The sequence below is a fragment of the Callospermophilus lateralis genome, chromosome 9 (genome assembly GCF_048772815.1).
Source record: "Callospermophilus lateralis isolate mCalLat2 chromosome 9, mCalLat2.hap1, whole genome shotgun sequence".
NCBI classification, from domain to species: Eukaryota; Metazoa; Chordata; class Mammalia; order Rodentia; family Sciuridae; genus Callospermophilus; species Callospermophilus lateralis.
Window position 1 is genome coordinate 70,172,465 of NC_135313.1, and position 27,326 is coordinate 70,199,790.

A 27,326-nucleotide genomic window follows, 5' to 3' on the forward strand; every position below is an offset into this window, starting at 1 on the left:
TGCAACATAGCTGTGGGCACATTTGGACACTGAGAACATGAAGGATCAGTACCAGAAATCTAAAAGTCTAGAAATTTATGTCATTGATTTACCAGGTAGGATTTTTGTGGCTAGACAAGTCCAAGTGTGGAGCTGAAGAGGAAATATTGAAAGTTATCACTCTCAGAAGGTAACCTACTGTGATTAACTAGATAGTGAAGTCAGCCTTATGGAAGCAGTTGTTTCAAACCACATCTTTCTCAACTGTTTCTAATAGATGATACCCCTCCCCCACTAGAGACAGCTATTATTCTTTCACATTTTTGAAGTAATATTCAAAATAGTATGTAGTGTTAAGAAGCTATATGACTAAAGTAGATTACTAATTCCTAATGCCATTAAGTATAGTATATCAAGCATTCACTACCTACCTCTGAATTGTCAAGTGACTAAAAATAGACACAATACTAAATTAAAAGAGAGACATAAGAAAATCCAACAAATTCTGACTTTTTTATATTACTGTTTTTCTGAAAATATAAAATGTCAAATACTGTCAGAAATATTAATGCCCTTGCTTTGCTCATGCCCTAAGATTTTTTAGATTTTTTCAGGGAAATTCAGCATCCTATGTTGCTTTGAAAAACTGAAACCTACTTAATTCTCTCATCTGTAATGTAAATGCAAATACTATAGGACACCTTTAAGTCCATTCCCTTTTAGTATGGCATTCTGAAAGTTTTATGTAAACTACTTGAAAGTAAAGGATTCTTAAAGTACACTTTCAGAGAAAGGAAAAACTTCCTTTACTAAAGCTGTGGTTAAATTTACTGAAAATCATATACCCAAAAATCAGTTTGGTAAATAATCAGTTCTCTGAATAACTAACACCTAAAATTGTCAGAACATGTATCTCAATCTAGATTTAAAACATACACCACAACTATTTTAGTACTACAGGCAAGGACTGGGGTAAACATGGGTCCTGATTTAGAAAAGGATAAGTAGAGTAGAAGAGAGTTCCTTCTATTCACTTATATAACATGGAACATTTAAGACATACAGGTTATCTTAGATATTAAACTTGAAAATCAGCATTTAATAGCACAGGATTGCAAATCCACGTTAAAATTGGTGCAGCAAAGTCTTAGTGACACTAAAACTTAGAAAATCCTCAGTAACTTGGCAAATAGATCAGTATATTACCTTTTGGTAGACTGGTTTACTCCCTTTACTTATATACTGCTTTACCTTCAAAATAAATCAGTTTACAGATTTGCAAAATCAAACAAAATGGGAATAACAAAAGCAAAATACAACCTAGGATATAAAATTGAAGCAAGAATGAGACTTGAGAACAACTGTTAAGACCTAAACATGTTGCTGCTAAACCACAGATTGATTCTAGCTTTGAATAGAATGTGGGAAACCCAATGAGGCAATTCATTGTCTGAAAGAAAGGTGAAAACAAACCAGTTGCTCATGAAATGTTCACCTATACTTTGGAATGTCATTATTGAAGCACATAGAAATATTGAAACAGGAAAGTCATATTGAAATAAAATTTCATAGTGACTCTTCTTTTGAATTTCTGAATGCTGAAAATATTTTTAAATGAGTTCATTCAAAATAAATATTTTATTTATTTTAAGCTCTAAGTCCTAAAAAGTAGAGAGAAAACTAATTTATTTGCCAAAAGTAGAGAGAACTAATTTATTTGCCAATTTTTCTAAATAATTCTCCATCCTGTAACTTAACTTTTGTTCAGGAAGAAAACCTCACAACCATTTCCTTTTTCCGTATTATTTACTGCACACCTTAGTCACCTTTCCTCCTTCACATCCAGGCAATCTTCAAGCCCACTCAAGTTTGTTTTCCCCTCTAAAGACCCATATATTTCCTCCCTTTCTAGCTCTAATTCCCATGCACTAATTCAGACCCTTATAATTTTTACAGGGACTATTGAGATGACTTCCTGTCCTAACCTCTAAATCTTTTTCCATTTTATTACTTCTCATGGAGTGGTCCTTGAATCACCTACATTAGAATAGTCTTAGCCTACAGTCCTTGTTAAAAATACTGTTCCTGTATGGGAAAGGACTCTGTAACTCACCTTTAGATAATGTATTGCCTTCCTTAGAGTAGTTACCTCAACAAATATTTAAGTAATGGAAACTTTTTAAAATAATATGTTACAATCCTATATTTATCTCATTTTCCTTTTTTACTTTGACTATTTTATTCAGTTTTCTGAAATAAAACACTTTTTTGTGTTTTTCTTTTGTCTTTTAAGTATTTATATAAGTGAATGTGTTATTTTCTCTTTTTTGATATTTATTTGTTTTTGGTGGACACAACATCTTTATTTCATTTTTATGTGGTGCTGAGGATCGAACCCAGCGCCCCACACATGCCAGGCGAGCGCGCTACCGCTTGAGCCGCATTCCCAGCCCCCAAATGTGTTATTTTTCTAAGGCTATAAATTAACAACTCTTGAAAGAGGAATTATAATAATATAACAAAACTTTGATCTCTTACCATCTCCATCATATTAATCTTCTATTTTCTTTTTATCTATATCTTTTATTTTTATATTTTATTTATTTATTTATTTGTTTATTTATTTATTTATTGGTACCCAGGATTTAACCCAGGGGCAAACCCCCAAACCTTTTTATATTTTTGTTTTGAGGCAGGGTCTTCACTAAGTTGCTTAGGGCCTAAATTGCCAAGACTGGCTTTGAATTTGTGATCCCACTGCTTCAGCCTCCTAAGACACTAGGTTTACAAGTGTGTACCACTATGCACAGCTCCTATCTATATCTTTTAAATCTTAGGAAAGATAATTTCCAAGAAACATTTACTGTTTTACATCTTAGAAATTAAGAAAAATAATTAACTTTTTAAACATACAATTTCTGACCCAAAAAGCTAGTAGCATATAAGTCAAGTGATATAAAGTATATTCACTTTTCCTCACAATTATTTGGCTCTTGAGTGAATTGAGGTTATAGTATGAAGTTAGGTTTTCCATGCCATCCTTTTCTCATTTTCTGAAATCCAGAATTTAGGGGACATCACATGTAATCTAGTATATGCAATCCCTTTAGAAAGTATTTACTTTCTAAATACCAAGGGCAAAAATGTAAATAATAATATCTCTATGTTTGTTGGTAAATTTTGGGCATCCACATATACTACTACTTTTTGAAACAAATATATTTTCCTAGTTAAATAACTATGTGAAAACTGTATGTGGAAAAGAAAAGTTGATAAAACTCTTTAAATCTTGATCTGAAATGAATTTTCTAATTCTTAATGCAGATTTGTTTACAGATTCTTTTATGAGCCTCTCTCTTCTCTATGTTACAAATATATTTTTCAAGTAGTGTGGTACATGCGGCCTTGGTTTCTAAGAGCACAATAGAAAATGAAAACCTAAACTAATTAAAAGCTTCCCTTGCTGGTGAACATGACTTGCCCTATCATAAAACTGTTCCAAAGGTTTTCTTTGCACTTGATACAACTGTTGAACCTATTTACTTCATTTGAATACTTATAAAAAATTTTTATAATTAAAAAAAAATTTAGCATGAGAATTACTGAAGGGAGGGGCTGGGATTGTAGCTCAGTGGTAGAGCGCTCATCTAGCACGTGCAAGGCCCTGGGTTCGATCCTCAGCACCACATAAAAATAAATAAATAAAGGTACTGTGTTCAACTACTTATAAAAAAAAATATTAAAAAAAAGAATTACTGAATGGAGTTAATATAGGTTTAATTTATGCACATAGATGTGGACTATATGCATTAAATTTTTTCTGACAGTCTTTTCTAGATATAATCTTGGCTGTGCTTTCAAAACAGAATATTTTGGATCAGTCACTTACCGAGTATAATAATAGCTTTGTAACATCTTTGTACATCTTGTATATGTAGTACAAGAGCATGTAGTATCAGAATGAGACAGTTTTGGATTTGAATCACAGTTCTGTTTCTTGCTGTCTGTGTACCTCATTGGGCTTGAATTCTTTCTATTGTAATACAAGGTCAATAAAACCTACTGTATTAGTTAGGAATGTTGTAAAGATTAAGATATATAATGTACTCAAATGCCTGAAACAAAATATAGTACTTAGAATATAGGTTTATTAACTCTTTTCCATTGGGGTAGCAAGTAATAGTATTTGTATTTTTGGTAACTTTTAACTAAGATATAGATATAGATATAGATAGATTGATTGATTGATTCTTTGCCTAAGGTTAGTAATCATCACATAAAATAAAACTCAAGAACTTTTGATTATTTTAAATTGCTCCCAATGTTTAAGAAAAATTCCTACTTTAAGGTTCTTTTAAGAGAAAAGTACATTTAAATTTCTTCTTAAACTATACACTAAAGGAATTCACTCTTTAAAAAGTAAGAAATAAGAAGTCAGTTATTTAAAAGGGTACCTCTTCTGTATCTGAACACATTATTTAAGACTGTAAGTGAGGTAATGAAACATATATTTTTATTTTGATTAACATATACAGGATATTTGAAAACCTGACTCAGATTGTGTTTAGCACTAAATTGAATTATTTTTAGAGTACAGCTGTATTTTGTTGCTGTGTGTGCTCCAGAAGGCAGAGGATAAGGAGAAACCTCAAATATGCACAGAAGTACATAGAATAATATACCATGTATTTATCATCAGCTTTACTAAAATAACCCTATCTCCTTCTCCACTTTAAAAATTTGTTAAAGAAAATCTTTGTTGTTTTCAATTTTACTTATATTTTCGAACATATTAATTGTACAATTAATGTGTTTCGCTGTGTGATGTATTTCCATACATGCATGTGTCATTATTTGATTGTATCCGCTCTCCCTATCACCCTCTTTTACCCTATTCTCTTCCTTTAGGTTGTCTTCTATTTCCAGTTATTTTTCTCTCTCTTTTTGTTTTTTGTTTTTGTTTTTTGGGGTTTCCACATATAAGAAGAAACATGTATTACTTTTTTTTAACTAGGGATTGAACCCAGGGGTGTTTTACTACTGAGCCACATCTCAACTGTTTTTTATTTTGAGACAGGATCTCTCTACGTTGCTGAGGGTATTGCTAAGCTGTTGAGGCTGGCCTTGAACTTGTGATTCTTCTGCCTAAGCCTCCCAAGTAGCTAAGATAATAAATGTGTGCCACAGTGCCTGGCCCAATACTTTCTGTCTGGCTAATTTTGCTTATTGTGATAACCTCCAATTCCATCCATCTTCCTGCAAATGACATTATTTTATTCTTCTTTGTGGCTAAATAATACTCCATTCTATATATGTACCATATATTTTTTAATCTTTTGAGGAGCAACTAAATTGATTCCATACCTTAGCTATTGTGAATATTGCCATAATAAACATGGGCATGTGAGTATCTCTTTTGTGTGCTGACTTCATTTCCCCAGGAGTATTATAGATCTATGTAGTAGATCTATTTTTAGTTTTTTTTAGGAACCTTCACACTGTTTTCTATAGTGACTATAGTAATTATCGTTCCCATCAACAGAGTGAGGATTTCCTTTTTTTTGGCCAGGGGTACTAGGGATGAACTCAAGAGCAGTGAACCACTGAGCCACATCCCCAGCCCTATTTTGTAATTTATTTAGAGACAGGGTCTCACTGAGTTGCTTAGCACCTTGATTTTGCTGAGGCTGGCTTTGAACTCTTAATCCTCCTGCCTCAGCCTCCTGAGCCACTGGGATTACAGGCGTGCAATGCTGCACCTGGCTATTTTCCTTCACACTCCTGTCCTACATTTGTTACTTTTTTTTTTTTTTTAATAATCAGTATTCTTACTGAGATGAAATGGAATCTCAGTGAAGTTTTAATTCACATTTCCCTGGTGGCCTAAGCCATTGAATATTTTTTTAAACAACTTTTGGTCATTTGCACTTTTTCTTTTGAGAATTCTCTGTTCATATCATTTGCTTATGTATTGGTTGTTATTAATAGTTCTTGTTAACTTTTTGAAGTTTTTTTTTAATATATATTCTGGGTATTAATCCTCTGTCAGATATGTAGCTAGTAAAGACTTTCTCCCATTCTGTAGATTGTCTCTTCATTCTGTTGTTTCCTTCACTGTGCAGAAGCTTTTTAATTTTATATAATCCCATTTGACAATTCTTACTTTTATTTCCTGAGCAAAACAGTTGCCTGTGCCAGTATTTTGAAGCGTTTCCCCTGTTTTCCTCCAGATCTTACATTAAAGTATTTGATCCATTTTGAGTTGATTTTTATATAGGGTGAGAGCAATCTAGTTTCAATATTCTACACGCGGATATCCCATTTTTCTTTCACCATTTGTTGAAGAGGCTGTCATGTCTCCAAACTATGTTTTTGGCACCTTTGTGAAAATTGGATGACTATAGATAAGTGGGTTTATTTCTGGGTCCTTTAGTCTATACTTTTAGGACATGTCTGTTTTTATGTCAATGCCATGCTGTTTTTGTAATTATGCTTCTGTTGTATATTTTAATACCAGGTATTATGATGCATCCAGCATTGTTCTTTTTATTCTGGATTGCTTTGGCTGTTCAAGGTCTTTCTTGTGAAGCAAATCGTACATCTTATCTGTTAATTTTTCATTTTTATTTCTAAAAACTAAGGACTCTTGTTTTTCATACATAACCACTGTATCATTATCATGCTTTGAAATATAGTCATGTGCCAAATAACCATGTTTCCAATCAATGGACCACAAGTCCTGCAGTGGTCCCATAAGATTATAATGGAGCTGAAAAATTTCTCTCACCTAGTAGCATTGTAGCCATTATAACATTAGAGCATAACTCATTAATCATGCATTTGTGGTGATGATGATGCAAACAAACTTGTGCTGCCAATCATTTGAAAGAATGACACATACAATTGTACAAAATGCATAATATTAATAGAATAATATATTATTATGTTACTGGTGAGCATTTACTATACTTTTATTGTCATTTTATAAAATACTCCTGCTTATAAAAAGATTTAGTGTAATATATTATCCCTTGTTTCACTGACACCCTTACACATATCATTTTTACCTCACCTCTTAATTGCATCATTTTCTTATTCTTGATTTAATTTTGTGTTATTTTGTTCATTATGGCCCCAGAAACTATATGCTACACACACATACCCACACACACGTACATGTATATCAAGCTTATGTCATATGTATAAGCTTGTATATATCATATGCCTTAGATGTATAGTTAGTTATACCATATGTTTATGTATATTTTACTCAATGACCAAATCACCTACGGACATATTTCTCAGAACAATATTCCTTTCATTAACACATGACTAATAATTTCTTGATATCATCAAATGTCATTATTAAAATTTTCAATCGTTTTGTTAAAATTTTCCTAACAGTTTGTTTATTTGAATCAATATCTAAGTAAGGTCCACATATTGGAATTGTTTAGTACATCTTTCAATTTAATCTTCCCACAGATCTTTTTCTTCTCATAATTTACTTGTTGAAGAAATTAGGTCATTTGTAGAATTTGCTGTATAGTTAGTGTAAAAGATCTCTCTCAGTTGTCTTTCTTTAAACTTATAGTAATTAAATCTAGAGGCTTGATCAAATGCAGTTTTGATTTTAGGGGTAAGACTTTATAAATGATAGTGTGAGCCTTCATTAGGAGGCTAACATGGTCTGGTTGTCTGTCTTTTGGGTGATAAGCCTCCATTCAAGTTCAATGTTGGATACATTAATTCATTAAGTATTACAAAATGTTTATATACTCTTATTTCCTGTCTTCATTTATTAGCTATAATATTCCTGTAAAGAGAACATTCATCTATTTTGGGGGGTAGCTTTTGTTTGAACTGATTACCCACAAGAACAATCTAAGGGTGGTCATCACTAATATTTTCGAATGTCTGTCAACATTATGGTTGTTATAGTTCAGAAAAGGTGTATAAGGTATACCCCTAAGCCAGGCCTAGTGAAACATGCCTGTAATCCCAGCTGCTGGGAAAGCTGAGGCAGGAGGGTTACAAGTTTGAAGTCAGCAAGGGCAATTTAAAGGTCTCGGGATGTAGTTCATTGGTAGAGTACTTACCTAGTATGTGTGAGGCTCTGAATCCAATCCCCAAGACTTGGAAAGGGGGAGAAAAAGGGTATATTTCTCTATGTTTACAGATATAGATGCAAATGTATACATTAATTAATAAAGATTGTTATTTAAGTAGGAATACTAAAACTATGCCAAAGTCATAATTATAAATCTAAATTTACTTTAAAAAATAAAATTGCTAAAATGTGTATAAGCTTTATAAATTTCAAAATATTTATCTAGAATTTTCTGACATATTGATCTCTCATTTTATTGTATTTGTAATATATTATTTCTATTAAATGTTAATTAAAAGGGAATGCAGTGGTGTCTTTTGAAAGAAGAGGATGTCATTCCTCGAATCAGGGCAATGGAAGGTCGTAGAGGAAGACCACCAAATCCAGATAGACAGCGAGCAAGAGAGGAATCCAGGATGAAACGTCGGAAGGGTCGACCTCCAAATGTTGGCAGTGCAGAATTCCTAGATAACACAGATGCCAAATTGCTAAGAAAACTGCAGGCTCAAGGTAAGAAATGTAATGTACGTAACACAGTGCTAATTATACTAAAAATTATGCTAAACCTATTTTTTACATTTTTATACTTAGGAATGAATGACGCTATTCTCAGTTTCTAAATAATAGATATTTGTGTTAAAATAAATGAGAAAATAAGGAGTCCCACTGGTAACTGGAGTTCTTTGATTTAGGTAATTTTTCAAGAGCCATACTTATAAACACATCCTATCCCATGTGTTTAGAATTACAAATGTGGGTGTTAAGCTGTTAAGGCTTGCACAGAAAGGGAATCAACCAGCACTTGGCACTTGCCTTAAGGTCGTGCCAACCTTCTGGAAATTCTCCTTTTAACAGCTCCCGATTCCTTGAGGTGGTACATGAGAATTACTCCAAAATATGTGGATCTGTGAAATAAATTTTCAGTCAGAGAACTCCAATTACTGGTAAGTAAACCAGTCTTTTAGTTTGGGTTCTCCTATAGTCTGGATATAGTATATATTTTCAAAATGCTCAATTAATAGAACTATATGAAAAAGTATTTTAATATCACATATTAATAACCTAAGATATATTCATGATTCAAAATTATACATAAATTATCAAGCCAAAGCCATGCTACATATAACACAGAGAAGGATGAATAAAATAAAATAGTTCTGATATGGCATTTAGTTACTGTTTACAAATGTGAAGGCTTTTAAAGTTGCCTGAACATAGAAACATGTATAGATAACTTTATTTGCAAGCATACATGTAAAGACATAAGACAATGTAAAACAAAGGTTTAATAAAGAAAAATTACTTTAAAAGACTAACATAAATTTACTTCTTTTACTTTCTCTATAAATAAACATCAAAATCTGGAGGAAATGCCTGAAATATTTATTTATATTTATTGTAAACACCACCATAATATTGGCATATTTGTTTTTATTTTAAAACAAAGTATCTATGAAAAAAGTTCATAGAACAGAATCCTGTAAAACGAAAGACACTTTTCCTCATTAGTGGAATCATTAGGAGGGTTTTTTAAAAAAACTCTCTAGAATGTGTACACACATATTCAGACATACATTCGAACATATTTACATCCTTCTTGATTTCTAAAATAAATATACTTATAATGTCATACTGTTCAGCTTGTTCTTTTCCCACTTATCTTGAATCTTTCTGTATTAGCGCTTACAAACCAACCAATCTGTCTTTTAATCACTGAGTAGTGAATGATGCCATGTGTAGCTCTACCGTACTTCATTAAACCAGTCTCTTCAATGAATCCTTTCTATCACAGTGTCTTAATAAATATATATTGCACAAAATAAACATATAAATCATGTTTACTTAAACATGTACTGCACATACCATGTCTAATTTTGGTAGATAGCAGGCAAGTATTGTCTCTAAAAAGGCTATACCAATTCAAAGTTTGACCAGTAGTATGTAAGTTAACAACCTACCATATAGCTTAATATCCTGTAAATTTTTTTCTACTTTAATATGTTAGTCAAATTTTTTTTTTTAGTTTTTACTTCATTTGTTGTTTTTTTTTTTTGAAGAGTTTCATCTCTGCCAGGTAGCTGTCAGTAATGATTAAAAAAATGGATATATTAACATACATAAATTTTAAAAGTTAATATTCTCAATAATCCATTAATTCTTCTGAAAAATGCATAATGGTTAAATATATGTATTGTTTGCATAAAATAAGTCCTCAAAATTAACTGATAGCTAAAACATGGACTCTTTGTATATCCAACATAAGTATCATTATATCTGAAATGGCAAATATAAATTTGCAAAATTAACTATGTTTTTATTGTAACAAAATAGAAGTTAATCTACTTTTACCCAATATTTTATTCTCCTTCTAGCTTTCAAATTGATTTTTAGTCTATTACATACTTCTCCCCCATTGCCATGGGTTAACTTTGCAATTTCTGTAAATTTTGAAGTAACTGTATATATATGTTCTTTCTCATCATGTATGTAAGGATTGAATATTTAACAATAAATAATTATTTATCATTTTTATAACTGTATGGTGTATAGTTTTCATGTTTTTTTCCTGGGGAGAAAAGAAAACAAGAATGAATCACTTTTAGTCTGTATAAATAAACCTGCTAATTAATTGATGAATACTGTTAAATTTCAAATTTTCCAAAGTATCCAATAGCACCTGTCCTTTTTATGTCATAGAACATGAGATATTATATAGTGTATACAATGTACCATTATTTTATTATATAGCTATAAGAAGATAAAATACTGCCAATTGTCTAATACATCGATTTTTAGAGATGTTAAAATGTTTTAGAATGTATCTTAAAACCAAATACATCAGTTCTGTCTAAAAGATCCCTAATTCAGTGAAAATAAACATTATTTCAAAAATTAACTTTTATCTTTGAAATTAAAGCAGTATGTGATTTCTTAAATCATAAAAGATATTTTTCAAATTAACATTTCAAGTGTTAATTGTAACATATTCAGCAACCACAAGCCAAATACACGAGTAGATAATGGGAGCAATTTATTCCCCACTACCTAGGTGAATTTTTCTGCATCTCTAACTCATTCTCTTTGCTCCATAGTATCTCTACTTTTTTCTTCTTCTTCTTTTCACATTTTCCCCTCCAGCTGCTCAAAATGTAAAATTTAAGCTATATAAATTTTAATGATTATTCAAATTGTATATTTCTTGCTAAAGTGAAAAGATATGAGGTGGATTTTTTGATGTTTTTCTGTCCACAGGGCTTAAAAATAAAAATTATTAAGTGCTTCTATGAAGCTTGAAGTTTACTGATACACTCATACACAAACATACATATATACATGTGTGTGTGTATACACACACACACACACACACACACATATATATATAAAACAGAATTTCTTTATTAAAAGTCAGCTTCTTTTAGGGGAACAAAAGACTATATTTATGTCACATTTTCCAGGAAATGTTTTTAGAATCATTTAGCACATCTTCAGGCCTTTATAGTGGAGTTCAATAGGGTTCATTTCAATTCTTAAATGTTGAAGGAAGTGTTTATCTGATATTATTATAGATGAGATGATATTCTTCAAGAATATTATTAGAGGTTGCTGAGTATGCATGCAAGGATAGAGGCTTTTTTCCCCTGAAAGTATTTAGTATATAGGAGATCTTTTTGTGTGACCCAGAAATTTTTGATAATGTCTATGTTTCCTCATTGTTGAAATTATTGGAATATTGGGAGACATACTTTAGTAGCATTAGCTTCATTTTTGTCTTTCATCAACATTTCCAGTTTACAAGATAAACTTATACCCTTTACTTCTCCTCACCTTTTTTTAAATGTTCATGACAGAAAATTATCCATAGCAAGCAACCATTTATTACAAGAATATGCAATTACATTCTTAGTTAAAATCTCAAGGCATTCAAATATTGCTTAAAGATTTTTAGAAGTACTAGCAGATAGACTGTGGAGCTGAAAAGACAGACCTGGGTTTATATCTTGTCTCTGCTATTTAACTTCAGTGAGCCTTAGGTATTTTATTTATAACCTGGGCACAGCATTGCTTATTTCATAAAGTAGTTGTGAAGATCATGTAAACTTAACACAACAATGCTTGCATTCACTAAGTGGTGGAAATTGATAGAGCTCAAGTGATTTAGGAGCTAGCAATCATGCATACTCATTATTGATGAATATAGTTTTATAGGTTCCTTATATTGATCCTCAGATACAATGTTTGAAACAATGTCTTCTGTATAGTGATGCTATACAGAAGTTTTATTGCTTTGTTAACAAAGGAGAAACACAGCCTGTTCCAGAGGCTGTGATTCTGTCCATCAGCAGGAACAGGGGTCTTTTAAAGAGGTGATTCAAAGTCTGCATTCTACATGTTCTCTGTTGGAGTTGTAATTCACTTAGTCATTTCTGATCTCCTGGTACCATTCCCAAAGTCTGGATTGCTTAGTTCCTGTGGTGGGTGTGTTAAAGTGGTGCTTTCTAAAATGATATCACGATACACCACTTCTAGAGTTAGGAGTATTCAGACTGTTTGCCAACACAGAAAAGCAGTAACATTTCATAGCCTTTATACCTATTGCCCCATTAATGTTGTTAACAAATAATCATCAAACCTCAGTAGCATATAATGCTAAGTGTTAAATGCTGGTGCAAGTGGAATCAGTTGTAAGCTAACTAAACAGCTTTGCTGACCTTGGCTGGACTTCATAACACATGTGGGGTCAGTTTCATTCTCTAGCAGCCTAAACCAAATATGTCCTTATAGTAATGGGCACGGCACAAGAGCAAAAGTAGAAAGAGCACAAATACTCTTTCAGGTTCTACTTTCATTACAGCTGCTAATCTCTTGACCATAGATGAATTCAGAATCGAGGGACAAAATACATTCCACTTCTTGATGGAAGTTGCTGCAATGTCACATTGTGAATGACATGTTTAAAGGGAGGAATGAAGAATTGGGGCCATTATTTATGCCTTTCTACCACCCAAGTTCATACATTTTTTCTTGGAAATTATGAGAAGTAAATTGTCCTTAAAATTATTGATTATAAGATTTAGTCTCTCTTTCTCATAAGTAAGAATATCACTGATTTAAGGATTTAACCATTAGTATAGTTCATTGAAATATAAGTTTGGAGAGGAGAGTCTGTTTTATTTGAGGGTATTTCTTTTTATGTATTTTGTTGTTTTACAATTGAAATCTAATTATTGTTCTTAACCTATAATTTTGGCAATTTCTAAGGACAATGACCATGACATTTTCTACTACACTACTCTCCTACTTGGTATCTTTTAACCAAAGCAGTTTTCTTAAATATTATACCCTTCATGATGATAACAGTACTAATTTCACAGTTAGAATTTTAGGTTTGCAGTCATGTGAAGTTGTTAGTAATGTTTTCTGAAATTTTTTGTTTTTCAGAAATAGCCAGGCAAGCAGCACAAATAAAGCTTTTGAGAAAACTTCAAAAGCAGGAACAGGCTCGGGTTGCCAAAGAAGCTAAAAAACAACAAGGTGGGTGATATAAATGATGGCATGAATTTGAAAAGTGAGTGTAGGGGAGTTCATAAAAGGCTTCTTCTTTGCTCATCTAATGATAATCTGTGCTTTGGTTTCTCATAGCAATAATGGCTGCTGAGGAGAAACGAAAGCAAAAAGAACAAATAAAGATTATGAAACAACAGGTATGTTCATGCATTGAACTTTTAGAACATGGTCCTTATTTGGAGGATCTATTTACATAAGTACATTATTTTGATTTTGATTTTTTTAATAACTACTTCACATTGTTATGTGTTCTATTTAGAAAGTTGTCACCTTCCATTAGTTAAAATTTCACCTCATTTTAAAATCAAGTCGTCTTCTTTCAAGGTTTTGTTTTGTTTTGAGGTTTTCCTTGCAGTGCTGGGAATTGAACCCAGGGTCTTATGCATGCACAGCAAGTGCACTACCTCTAAATTTCTAAGTTGTTTTCTTTTTTAATGATTACAAGCTAGCATGATGGTGCATGCCTATAATCCCAGCAACTCAGGAGCCTTGAGGCAGGAGGACTACAAGTTCAATGTTAGCCTCAGCAACTTAGTGAGACACTGTCTCATGTTTAAAAAGGGATGGAGATGTAGGTCAGTGGTAGAGCACCCTTGGATTTAATCACTAGTACCACAAAACAAATAAACAAACAAACAAAAATTAGCAAACAGAAAATTTATGTAAGTATTTTAGTGTCTTAGTACTTTGAGTATAAGTGGATGTCCTGAACAATTGAAGGCTTTTTAAATTTATGTAGTGGTAAATGAAAGGTATTGCTTGAACATTCACATTTTAATAAGGAAAGTTGGTTGTTCTAAAACATGTAAAATATTAGAAAAAATTAAATTCAAGTTATATATGATAAGGTTTACCCTTCTGAATGCTTCAAAAATTACTTAAAACTTACTACTGCACAAAAATAATGAAAGCATTATTTTAGCACATCCAGAATTTCTCTATTTGCAGTATCCCTCCTCTATGTGGTCTTCAGACTATGATTGAGCAAATGAAATAATTTTAAAATCCTTATAGGTACAATACTAAATGATAAGGTATTCGGCTTCATTTAAGATTGAATGCATAAACTAGTCTTCTATCTCCACAAACTCATGTAACATTAAAATGAGAGGAAATGGTAGCAAAGTATTATTCTTTAAGAAATTTTAAATGTTAGTTATTTCCAAGTATGAAATGAAATCAACTGTGTTACTCTGTAAATAGCTGCTAAATAAATGACTTGGGTTGGATTTAATGTAATTATTTCTAAGGTTCTCTGAAGAATTGAGTAATGTGACTAGAGATAGTTGATACAGAGTTGGGTTTTAGAATTTTGGAGTTTAGAGATTTGGGCAACCTAGATTGAAATATAGCTCAGCTACTTAATAATTTTGTGATTGTGGCTATACCCAAAGGACCTAAAAACAGCATACTACAGGGATACAGCCACATCAATGTTTATAGCAGCACAATTCACAGTAGCTAGATTGTGGAGCCAACCTAGATGCCCTTCGATAGATGAATGGCATTTATACACAATGGAATATTACTCAGCACTAAAAAAAAAAAAAAAAAAAACAAGATCATGGCATTTGCAGGGAAATGGATGGCATTAGAGCAGATTATGCTAAGTGAAGTTAGCCAATCCCCAAAAAACAAATGCCAAATGTCTTCTCTGATATACGGGGAGTGACTCAAAATGGGGTAGGGAGGAAGAGCATGGGAAGATTACCTCTAGATAGGGAAGAGAGGTGGGAGGGAAAGGGAGGGAGAAGGGGAATTGCATAGATGGTGGAAGGAGACCCTCATCGTTATACAAAATACATGTATGAAGATGTAAGAAAAAAAAAAGAATAGCATTACCTTATATTAGGTAGAGAGAAGTGATGGGAAGGGAGGGGAGGGGATGGGGGGTATAGGAAGGATAGTAGAATGAAATAGACATTTTATTACTGTGTGTATATATGTGACTGCATGACCAATATGATTCTGCAACCTGTACACTCAGAAAAATGAGAAATTATATCCCATCTGATTCAAATGTATGATATGTCAAGGTCATTGTAGTGTCATATGTAACTAATTAAAACAAATAAAAAATTTAAAAATAAAAAATAAAATTATAGATATAACTTTATACCCACAAAAAAATAATAATAATTTTGTGACCTTGGATGAACTACTTAACCTCTAATTCTCTATTTCATCTGTTTTAAAATAAGATAATTGTAATTTTTTGATATTAGGAAAAGTATTCACTCTGGAAATCTCAGTTTTTCTCTTTTATAGTAAGAATATAATTTCAACTTCTGTTTGTTTGTTTGTTTTTAATGATCACAAGTTGTTTTATGTAAAATGACCAGCTCAGTATTTTTTCAAGTGCTCAATACTCTAATATTAATCTATATTATTATTATAATTCATAAATAACATTTATCTACCTGTGTTTCTCATCCCTGGTGAGAGCACTACCACATAATAGTACATATAAATCTCTTGAATATTTAAGATAATACTTTAGACTAAATGTACTTAAGCCCCAAATTACATAAGCCCAAGATTGTCTACCTATCTCTTTGCCAAGAGTACAGTGGTATTCTTGTGCTTATTTGAGGGCATACCACTATAAAATCTTACAATTGACAAGAGCAGAAAAATTAGCTCAAGAGTATGATTTACTTAGTTCTAATCCAAATAAATACATCAGATATGGATCAAACATAGTCTTCTCTAGGACTTGTAAATAACATGAAAGATACCCTTGGGTTTTTATTCTGGTAAGCTAAAATACTTAATACCAAAAGAGTATTAAGTATTTTAGCTTACCAGAATAAAAATGCAAAATCATAGGGTATCAGTCTTCTGAAATCATAATATTAATTCCCAAAATCTCATTATCAAGTAGTAGGCCCGTGTAGGACATCAATAAAACATCAGTGTACCAAAAAGAAATTAAATATATAGTAAAGTATATCTTCAAAAGGCACAATTAGCATCTGAAAAATGAACCAAGTTTTATAATATACAGCAGTATAAAATGTGTTTGCTCTGGAAGTTCTAGAATAAATACAATTTGAAGTAGAAAATTTCAGGTGTTTTTGTTCTGAAAATTATGCATTTATTCTCATCAGTGTCATTTTGGGACTTTCAAGTGGAAGTTATGAGCATGAAATTGATAACAGTATGCTTATAGCATATGAGGTAATTTTAAAAAATCAATGTAAGTTCTTATCAAAATCTAGATGATCACTAAATAAAATATAACCCACAGTCAGTTCATTAAATTTAGACATTGTGTATATCAATTGTGTTATATAACCAATTCCTTAGACTTTTAAATTGATATCAATCCATTTTTTTAAGTATTACAGATTATTTTCAGATGGGCTTATTGAAGTAGTTGAAAGGAATATCATATTGTTCAACATTTAACTATAAGTTTTAGAATGGAAATTATTTTTTATCTAATTGTGAAAGTAAGAAAGGGCAAGCACCTTATCCTGGTTTATAGATGAATAGTTATTTGCTCGAGATCATCCAATTAATAACTTTAACCCAGAACTAGTTTATGTATTCTGACTCTGAAGACACTAATTTTTTCTACTTTTCTATCCTGTACTTATTTCAAATTAATTATTATTTGCAGTTACAAATATTTATAACTATTTCCAGGCTATGTAAGTTTAATCAGCTTTATTTATCTGGTTTCTGTATATTTATTTAGCATTTTTATTTTATAGATTATGAGACATTTTTAAAATCATATGAATTTAAAACATAAAAACATATAATTTTGTAATAAATCATTGAAATTTTTATATACAGTCTGGATAGCATTTGATAATTTTGTGTTTTTTTCTTAACTTATTTGATTCCAGTTAAACACTTTTTACCTCAATATTTATTTTATTATCTTAAATTTTTATAATCTTTCCTTCAGGAAAAAATTAAGAGAATACAGCAAATCAGAATGGAAAAAGAACTTCGAGCCCAGCAAATTCTAGAGGTAGAGTTCTTAAATTTAATATGATTAAAGTAATATAATCATGTTTTTTGATAACTCTGCAAAAAAATTAAAAAATTGCCTATGTCTCTCACCTATACAAATTAACATGTTCATCAGAAAATATCTTTAAATATAATGCATAAAGTAAGACCTTCTCTGAATTTTATTTAGCAAGCTTATCTAATCCTAGCAGTAAAAATCTAGGAAATGAGACAAAAGAAAAAGGAAGACTTTTGACCACCTAATATAGTTGTCATAAAGTTCATTTGCTAAAACCTTTGTTCTTTACTCTTAGAAAAGTTATTAGAGTTTATAGTCAGATATTTACTTTCAATATAGAAATAAACATTTATAAAAGTGAACATTCTGAAAGTAAAATTAAATTTTATATATAGAAACAATTTTACTGGCATGGTTTGCTGGTTCTAGCATAACTCGGTTCCCTATAAGATTACTAGAATAAGATAGAAGACATGTTGTCAACAACAAAAGTAGTAGCCAAAGACAGCAAAGGAAAATAGAGAAAAGCTCCATCTGGTATATACAGGAACCCAAAAGCCTGGCAAGATTTTGTAATCTTTTAGTTGAATAGCAAGCAATTTCAACACCTTAATAGCCCAAAGGCATTACTCTATCAAACTGTGTAGTATAATAACCGATGTTCAAAATAATTGCCCTGAGTCATCAAAAAAAGCCAAATTATGTTTAGTGTACTGTGTCTAAACAGGCATATGTCTCAAGGTTATTTCCATCTAACATAGTGCAAATAAACTTTTAATGCTTAAAATTATTATAACTTCTCAGCTTCTCAGGAAACTACTGCTTTATAGACCACTTTATTTGCTGTGGGTCCAGATAGCTGACATTTTTGTTGTTTTTTTACCCCTTCTAGAAATACATACATGTTCTCTAATTCATTTCAAATTAATCTTAAACTCCTAAATCAAAAATATCTCTATCTTAAAGTATATTGAAGTTAACTACCAGATAGTTATGAAACTATCTAGTTAATGACTTTAATATTATAAAGCTTACATTTGATTATATGATCTTTTATTAAAATTTTTTTTAGTTGTAGATGGACACAATATATATATTTATTTATTTTTATGTGGTACCGAAGATCAAACCTAGTGCCTCCCACATTCGAGGCACGCACTCTACCACTGAGCTACAGCACCAGCCAAATAATATGATCTCAATGGCCAAAATGTGTTTCATGAAACGTTTATAGGTTTCCATCCTGTTAGAAAAAGGGGAGGACATATGGTGTGACACTACATTGAATACAACCAAAGACATGAAAGGTTGTGCTGCTTTTGTATACAGTGAATCAAAATGCATTCTGTTGTCATATATACCTAATTAGAATGAATGATGAATGAATGAATAAATAAATATTTTTAAAAAGGATATTGTAAAAACAACAAAGGGCGGGGAAAAGAACACTTGAAATTTAACCACAATATTCGAGATAGGGAGAAACAGATTTAATGCTTCATTTAGTGGTTATATCTTAAATTTCAAGTTTTAAAAGAAATTTCAAGTAGACGTGCATTTTAAAATTGTTACTATTTATTCTTTTTTTAAAGAATTTTATTTTTTGATCAAATCATATTATTGTGTGCATGCATAAATAGATAACAATGAATTTTGCTATTCTGTATACTTATTTTTTATTAGTTAATTTATTTTAATTAGGTATATATGATAGCAGAATAAATTTTCATTCATTGTACACAATTGCGACACAACTTTTCATTTCTCTGGTTGTACATAATGTAGCGTCACACCGTATGTGCAGTTATACATGTACCTAGAATAATGATGTCCATCTCATTCCACCATCTTTCCTGCCCCCATTCCCCCACCCTACTTCTTCATCCCCTTTGCCCCATCAAAGTTCCTCCATTTTTCCCATGCATCCCCCACCCATTATGGATCAGCATCCACTTATCAGAACATTCGGCCTTTGGTTTTTAGGGATTGGCTTATTTCACTTAGCATGATATTCTCCAACTCCATCCATTTACCTGCATATGCATATTCTCTTTTAATGCTGAGTAATATATCCACTGTGATTTATTCTTGAAATAGTTTTTATTTAGCAGTTAATATATATCCTGTTTTCTAAATTTTTAGAGATGTTTTAAAATCAGAAAACAAAAAATGACAAAATAATTTTTTCTGTAATTAAGTTTTAAGATAACAAATACTCAGTGGTTATAGATTTTTAACGAAGTTTGTAGACAATAAGAAAAGTTGTCATACTCTTATGAATTTAATAATTTTTGGCATATCCTAATGCTTATCTATAAATTAGAAATATAATTAACGGGGAAAATCTGTAATTGTCCACATATATGTTACATATTGTTTTGTACCTTGTGAGGCATGTAGCTTCATTTCAAGTCTGAGATTATTTGCAAGTTGTAGTGGTGCTGTTGCATGACTTTGAGACCTGTTTTGCATGCACAGGCTAAAAAGAAAAAGAAGGAAGAAGCGGCAAATGCCAAATTATTGGAGGCCGAGAAACGAATAAAGGTTAGTTTAGATGAGAATCAGAGTTTTTATTTTTCAAAAAATAAAAACTATGTGTTTTACCAGCATCAATTATACATATATTTAAAAAAAAAAAAAGCTTTCCTCAGAATGGCTATCTAAAAAAACATTATAGCAGATACAATGTGTAAATGTGTGCTTTTATTTGTATGTATATTATATGTGTACATTGTGTATTTTTATTTCATTATACAGGTTCTATGTAATGCTTTGAGCTCTTTCAATAGGAGACACCTAATCAGAAATGCAAATTATTGCATAACATCTGTATATAGTTTTGCTTGATAAGAATGATTCCCCAAAAGATTTTGTGTCATTTATGTTTATGTTTAAAACTATGTCCCAAATCTGATTCTCCCCATATAACTTTATCTTTGTTAATATCTAGCCCCAAAATGAAAAGCATATAGAAACAAAATTCTATCAACTGCTACTTACTAATAAGTACTATTTACTTATCAAAGTATAAGAGAGATGTTCTTTCCCTTCCCCACCTACCCTGTCTACTTCAGATAACTAAATTCTGAAAGTGGGCAGCTGTGTGAACCTGGTAGTATTCAAAACAACCAGAAAACTGTTTTCTTTTTGTGGGGTGGGAAGGCAAGGTTGGTGCTGTGGTTGAACCCAGGGCCTTACAAATGATAAGAATCATCCCTACCTCTGAGCTATATCCCTAGTACCTATTTCTTATCTTTTCAACACTCTGTTATTTTATTCTTTACGTGTCTGTCCGTTTTATGCCTACTCTTAATATTAATTTCACTCAGATTTTCCCTTTATAAAAATTATGAAACTGACGACATTCTTAGAATTATTTGCATTAAACCCCTGTCCCCTTGGGATGGTGTTGTGAACCATAGGTGGATATAGAAATCTGATCACCAAAGTCTTTATCACTTTTATTCATAGAAAATAAATATTTGTGGTTAATTAGAAGTACATTGGGGAGATTATATTTGGAGTGGGGAGAATTCTAATCAGCTAAATTTGAGAGTTACAACATAATGTATTAAAATGATTTTTTATGTGTGATTTGTATCTCATATGCTCTGACAATCTAGTCAGTTCAGTAGATCACCGTTGATGTGTATTGTTAGGATATTCATTGACTTTTAAGTTGAAATCCTTGCTCCAGCATCATATGGTCTTTATGTTAAATATATAGAACTATGTGAAATTGAGTTGCCATTTTACAAGAAAAAACATGATTGAATATTGGCAATTCTGTATGGTTCAACCTAATGGAAGACTATAGAATTTTAGAAAAGGGAACTTTTATACTTTTTAGCATGTTCTAAATCTTTCCCAGAATTCATATATTAAAAGTTTCTTATTTTTAAGGAAAAAGAAATGAGAAGACAACAAGCTGTTCTTCTGAAGCATCAGGTCTGTAAACATGTGATTATGTAACTGTTGAAATGTATGTTTTATAATTTTGCTTAAATCTATTTGGGGAAAAATCTTCAAAATATTTCTTTAAAATTTCTGACATAATTCCTGCTTAAGTTTTTCTTTCATCACTTAGTTATTGCCTTGCTTTGATATTGGTGTCTTTGGGGGGGTTAAAATTGGTTTTGTGACTCTGTGATTTCTGTTTCATAATGTTGTGCCAACTCTTTCTACCAGGAGTTGGAGAGGCATAGACTAGATATGGTATGGGTATGTTTATTTTTGTACATCTAACACCGCATTGTGATTTGGTTGTGATATGGTTGTCATAGCAATGCATAAAGTGTAGCACTGGCTGCTGTCATATTACATACTGCTGCATGGCTTTACAGCACAGTGCATTGCATACATCTGCTTGTCTGTCTATAAAGAAGTATGATACATCTCCAAGATTTTTCATTGAATTGCGTAAGTCTTAAGTAAGGCTCTCTCTAAAAATATACATTACTGATGTCACAGGGAAAGTTGGATCACTGTACAGTTAGATACAGTTGTAACCTGTATTCTCCCATCATTCTAGATGCAAAACTACCATTGAGTACAATGGAAATTTTGAGTTTGTTTGATGAGAGAATATTAAATATTTATACTAATATATTTACAAATATATTTAAACTAAAAAATCAAGTAGAGCAGGTGCAGTTGACACACACCTGTAATCCCAGTAACTCAGGAGTTCGAGGCAGGAGAACTGCCAAGTTTGATGCCAGCCTCAGCAACTCAGCGAGACCCTGTCTCAAAATTAAAAAAAAAAAAAAAAAAAAAAAAATGAAATGGCTGGGATGTACCTCTGGGTTCAATTCCCAGTGCTGCAAAGAAAAAAAATCAATTAGCTATCATTCACCTGTGATTTTTTTAAAATTTAAAATAAAATGAGATTATCAAATTAAGCTAGTGCTTACCTAAGGTAAGCACTGTACATTTTAGATTATACTTATTAGCCCATGGTGCAATCTTTCTGGTTTTAAACAGTGCATCAAGTGGCAGACATCAGTAAATAGAATATCCCATTTTATTTGTGTTTGTGTATGAACTAATACTAGTTTAGTTTTATAAATTGTTATAAAAGCTTTTAAAAAACCCTTTCTAATTTGTTGGTGATTATTAAATCATTAAAGTGATTTTATACATGGAATAAAACCAATTCTAAAATCATTACATGAAAGTGATTATAGATCAATTTCTGCCTGATCTAAAAATTTTAAGAACAATACAACCTTTAGTTCAATTGGCTATAGTAAGTATTTGTGGTTTTTCTAATAGCAGATGTAAGGTAACTGACCTGTTCCAGCCAACCATTATGCTTTTTGTTCTGCCAGCTTTTGAAGGAGCATCACAACTGACCATAAGTAAATCTTGTATGCTTCTGTTTACACTGTCTCCATGTTCATTGCTTTACCTTTTTGCTTTTGATTGTTCTTGTATTTGCTTTTCTAAACCTGAACTAAAACATGCACAGACTGGCCATTCTTGTCTTATATTTAGTATTTACTGTGACTTGTCTAAAATGCTAAACATGCTATACTGAGTTGTTTTTTTTTTGTTTTGTTTTTGTTGTTGTTGTTTTGTTGTTGTTTTCCATTTGAAAATCAAACTATTAACTATGGTTGAGTTAGTTTTCTAATTTTATCTGGCCTAATAGGAACGTGAGCGAAGACGACAACATATGATGCTTATGAAAGCTATGGAAGCTCGTAAAAAAGCAGAAGTAAGTGTGTGTTTCTAAAAAAATTACCTTATTGGAGTTGGCGTTGTGGCTCAGTGGTAGAGCACTTGCCTAGCATGCATTAGGCACTGGGTTTGATCCCCAACACCACATTTAAAAAAAAAAAAAACAAAACAAAAAACGAAATATGCAAAAATAAAGGTATAAAACATTACTTTATAAATTAATATTTTTTCTCAAAGCATTAGCTCTTCCAAACATAATTTTTTTCAGAGTATGAGTTTGTCCTGATTTACTGGCTTTCATAAACAAACTGAAGGTTAAATATAGTAACACTATAATTCAGTGTTAAAAAAGAATAGAAAGGGTTCCAATGTATGTGTTAATTTTTCTGGCTGAGATTTTAATTATTTATGTGTTGAATGGTATTAGTTTGGATATAAGTAGCTATTTATTAATGTAACAAGAATGTCACAAAATTAATATTACAGCATGCCTAGGCAATTTTGTGTGTGCTAATTTAAACTCCAATAATTCTAATTCTGATGGACTTCTGCCATCAGAATTATTCTTTATGTCAGAAAAATAATTCAGAAAAAGACAATTATTTAGTATGTCAAAACAAATGTGCTGGAATTTAATAAAAATCTGTTAAACATTAAAATAATATGTTACAAAGGAAAGCATTCTGCATTAGAACTGTTGAATAGAGAAAGGTGTATGGCCATTATAACCAGGATTTTGGAGGTTGAAAAACTCAAATTCCCATGCTAACTTTGACACCAATTTGCCTTTCCTTTTCAGACTTTTTCTTTAAAATTGAAATAATGATACCTACCTTTTAAGGTTGTGGGATCATCAAGTGAGATAAATATTTAATAAATGATAATTAGACTGAGGATGTCACTTAGTGGTAGAATGCTTGTCTAGTGTGCGTGAGGCCCTAAATTCAGTTCTCAGCACTGGTATACATACATACTCACATACCTACATACATACATACAAACAAATTAAGGAAAACAATACTGTTTTATCTAGAATTGAAAGCCCTATGTTTTATTATTTTCATCTCAAGTTCTGGCACATATTTTTAAGATAGATTTTTGGTATGTAGACACAATATTATATGTATTGTTTTAGAACCTGGACAAGGGTAGTCAGATTACCTGAATTTAGATTCTGATTTTAGTATTTTCTAGCTATATGATCTCATCCAAGTTATTTAAACTTTTCATGACTTATTTAATCTACAAAATGGATACAGTAACAATTCCTCACTCAGGAATTGTTATGATGTACACATGGGTATGAATCTGCTTTAGTATAGGTATAAAGTTCTTAGAACAGTGCCTGACACATAATATATTTACAGTTAGTTACTATATTTGTATTTGCTTTGTACAGTGGACCTAGAAAGATGCATAGCCAGGGTGGGAATCACTACCATAGATTACTTCTAAATTTTCTCCAGCAGTCACTTTCTGTTACTTTCCTAATATTTATGCTCTGACATTTTTCCTTATGTCTTTTTCTCTAACTTGTTGATTATCCAGTCCCTCTACACCTAACATAAGAATGAAATCTATGCATTTATGCATAGAATTGTAACCATAATCTGAAAATGATGTCCAGGAAAAGAGAAAGTTATCGCTGCTCTTTTTATTCCCTTCTGGAAGCAGTGCCATGGTAGGGAAAATAGGGAATGAAATTAATTAAAATCCTGAATGCTCAATCTAATTTCCTTCAGTCTGGAGATGGAACTGAATGAGTAATTAGTAGCTCAAGAAAAAGACCTGGAAAATCCCTTAAGAGATAAATTCTTGGTTGGGGACGTGTGTAAATTCTTCCCTGCCTCTATTCTCCTCCTCCTCACTCCTTCCTTTCTCTCCTCCCTCCTCCCTTCTTATTTCCTTTTTTTACCAGAAGGAATAAGAAGTCCTCCTCCTTTTCCTCTTCCTCTTCCTAATCCTCCTCCTCCTCTTTCTCTATTTCTTTTTTACAATAAGGAGTAAGAAGACTTATTTCTTGTGATTCTGGGTTTTCCTAGTTGAGAGGAAACCTAAGGAAGAAAGACATTATAATAAAAATAACCTAGAGCATTATCTCCAGGCTACTCTTGTTTGGTAGAAGAAAATAGAAAGAATAAGATCATCTGAGGCAGGAAATACCTTGATGAAAGAGGCACTCAAAAGACTCAGGACATGACCTTTTCCTTTGGTTTTTTCATATTTACACTCTGTGACCTGGGGATAAAGTAGGAAAAGCTGCTGCAGAGAGGTGGTAAGATCTGGGTTGAGTGGAGGGTGGCAGCTACAGTATAAGTAAAACTAATTAAAATTAGATAGTCTATTAAAGTCATCATACTGTGATATATGCATACCCATATTTATAACAGCACAATTCACAATAATTGAACTATGGAACCAGACTAAGTGTCCATCAATAGATGGATGGATAAAGAAAATTTGGCACGTATATACAATGGAGTTGTATCCAGCCATAAAGAAAAATTAAATATTTCAATTGTAGGAAAATAGATGGAACTTGAAACCATTATATTAAGTGAAATAAGCTAAACTCAGAAGGTCAAGGGCTGTATGTTTTCTCTCATATTTGGAAGCTAGAGAGGAAAAAGGAAAAGAAATGTGGGAGTGGCGGAGGAGATCTCATGAAAATCAAAGGGAGAGTGCTGAGGATATGGCTCAGTGGTAGAGTGCTTGCCTAGCATGAGTGAAGCCCTGAGTTCTATCCCCAGTACCTAAACAAACAAACAAATAAGGTATCAGTACAAGAAAGGAACCATGGGGTAGAAGAAGGGGAGCAGGTAACTTCTGGGGAGTGATATTGGCCAAATTATGTTGTTATATTGTGTACATGTACAAATATGTAACAACAAATCTCATCATTATGTACAACTATAATACACCAATAAAAAAGTGAAAAGAAGAAAAAATAGATATTTTAAGAATCTGTCAAAGCCCAAGTGAGGGGGGTGAAGGAAAAATAACCCACCTGCATTGGAGCTTAATAGGGCCGCCCACATCAAATATAAGTAATTTTGAAAGGAAATGGCAACCATGATAAAATATTAAATTAAAATAAGGAAAATATGTGCATAAATATTAGTTTAAATTTTAATAAAAGAGCCTAGTTTCCTTGCTTTTATTGTTACCTTTCTCAAACTCCATATATTCTCCACAGAGTAGCCAGTGATTTTAAAAAAGGTTCTCTATCTAGATTCCTAACTATAATTGTATTAAAGTACCAACTCTTCACCATGGCATAGCAATGCAAATGCTCTGAACTCTGCCTGCTCTTTTATTTTACCTCTTTCAGTTTGCCCCTTATACTATATTCATAATTTTTGTCTTATTTTTATTCCAAACTAATAGCTTTTTACCCATGATTAAGACTGCTCACAACCCAATCATTTCTCCTCTGTCAATAATGGGCATATTTTGGCTTCGTGTTCTGCCACCTGTTACTACCTAATAGTAATCCCAGACTTGTAATTTTTTTCCTATTATTAATGAAAAGAACAAACTTTACTATCAACTGAAGACCTTAGGAAACTTAAGCAAGGACAGTTCAGAATTCTAAATGATTTATGTGTAACTGTTGATTCTAAAATTTTAAATTCCTTTAGACCTTTAATTATTAGACTGTGAAGAAAGAAAAATAGACTAAACAAAAAAGGAAGTGTTCGAGATACAATAAATGTACTAAAACAGTACTTACACTACCCCCATACTCTCTTCCCTCCCTTTAGTTCCCTCTATTTTAAAATTCAAGTGCTTTTAAAAACAAATGTATGTTAACTTTTCAACAGAATGTAAATGTTATTTGATAAGAATTTTTGGAAAGCACTATTAATTTAAGTTTATTAAAATCTATAATTATCTCACAAATGAAAAATTTTGATTTTGATTTAGGAGACAATATATATATAATATTGACTGCTCTAAAGATAGTTAATTTTAAGTAAGTACAGAATTTTTTTATGTAATACT

At 31.6% G+C, this 27,326-nt stretch overlaps 1 protein-coding gene across 9 annotated transcripts in view; it reads left to right on the forward strand.

Moving 5' to 3' along the window:
- Window positions 1-27,326, forward strand: part of Baz2b (bromodomain adjacent to zinc finger domain 2B) — a 264,182-nt gene that overhangs the window by 189,051 nt on the left and 47,805 nt on the right. For 6 of the 9 annotated variants that reach the window (XM_076865719.2, XM_076865724.2, XM_076865723.2 and 3 more), the window contains 8 exons: window positions 8,389-8,599; window positions 13,529-13,621; window positions 13,730-13,791; window positions 17,574-17,639; window positions 20,118-20,183; window positions 21,543-21,587; window positions 21,828-21,860; window positions 23,293-23,358. In XM_076865719.2, the coding sequence (XP_076721834.2) occupies window positions 8,389-8,599; window positions 13,529-13,621; window positions 13,730-13,791; window positions 17,574-17,639; window positions 20,118-20,183; window positions 21,543-21,587; window positions 21,828-21,860; window positions 23,293-23,358 (642 nt within the window). The remainder of the gene's footprint in view (window positions 1-8,388; window positions 8,600-13,528; window positions 13,622-13,729; window positions 13,792-17,573; window positions 17,640-20,117; window positions 20,184-21,542; window positions 21,588-21,827; window positions 21,861-23,292; window positions 23,359-27,326) is intronic. The other 3 variants (XM_076865722.2, XM_076865725.2, XM_076865727.2) reach the window with 1 other exon arrangement.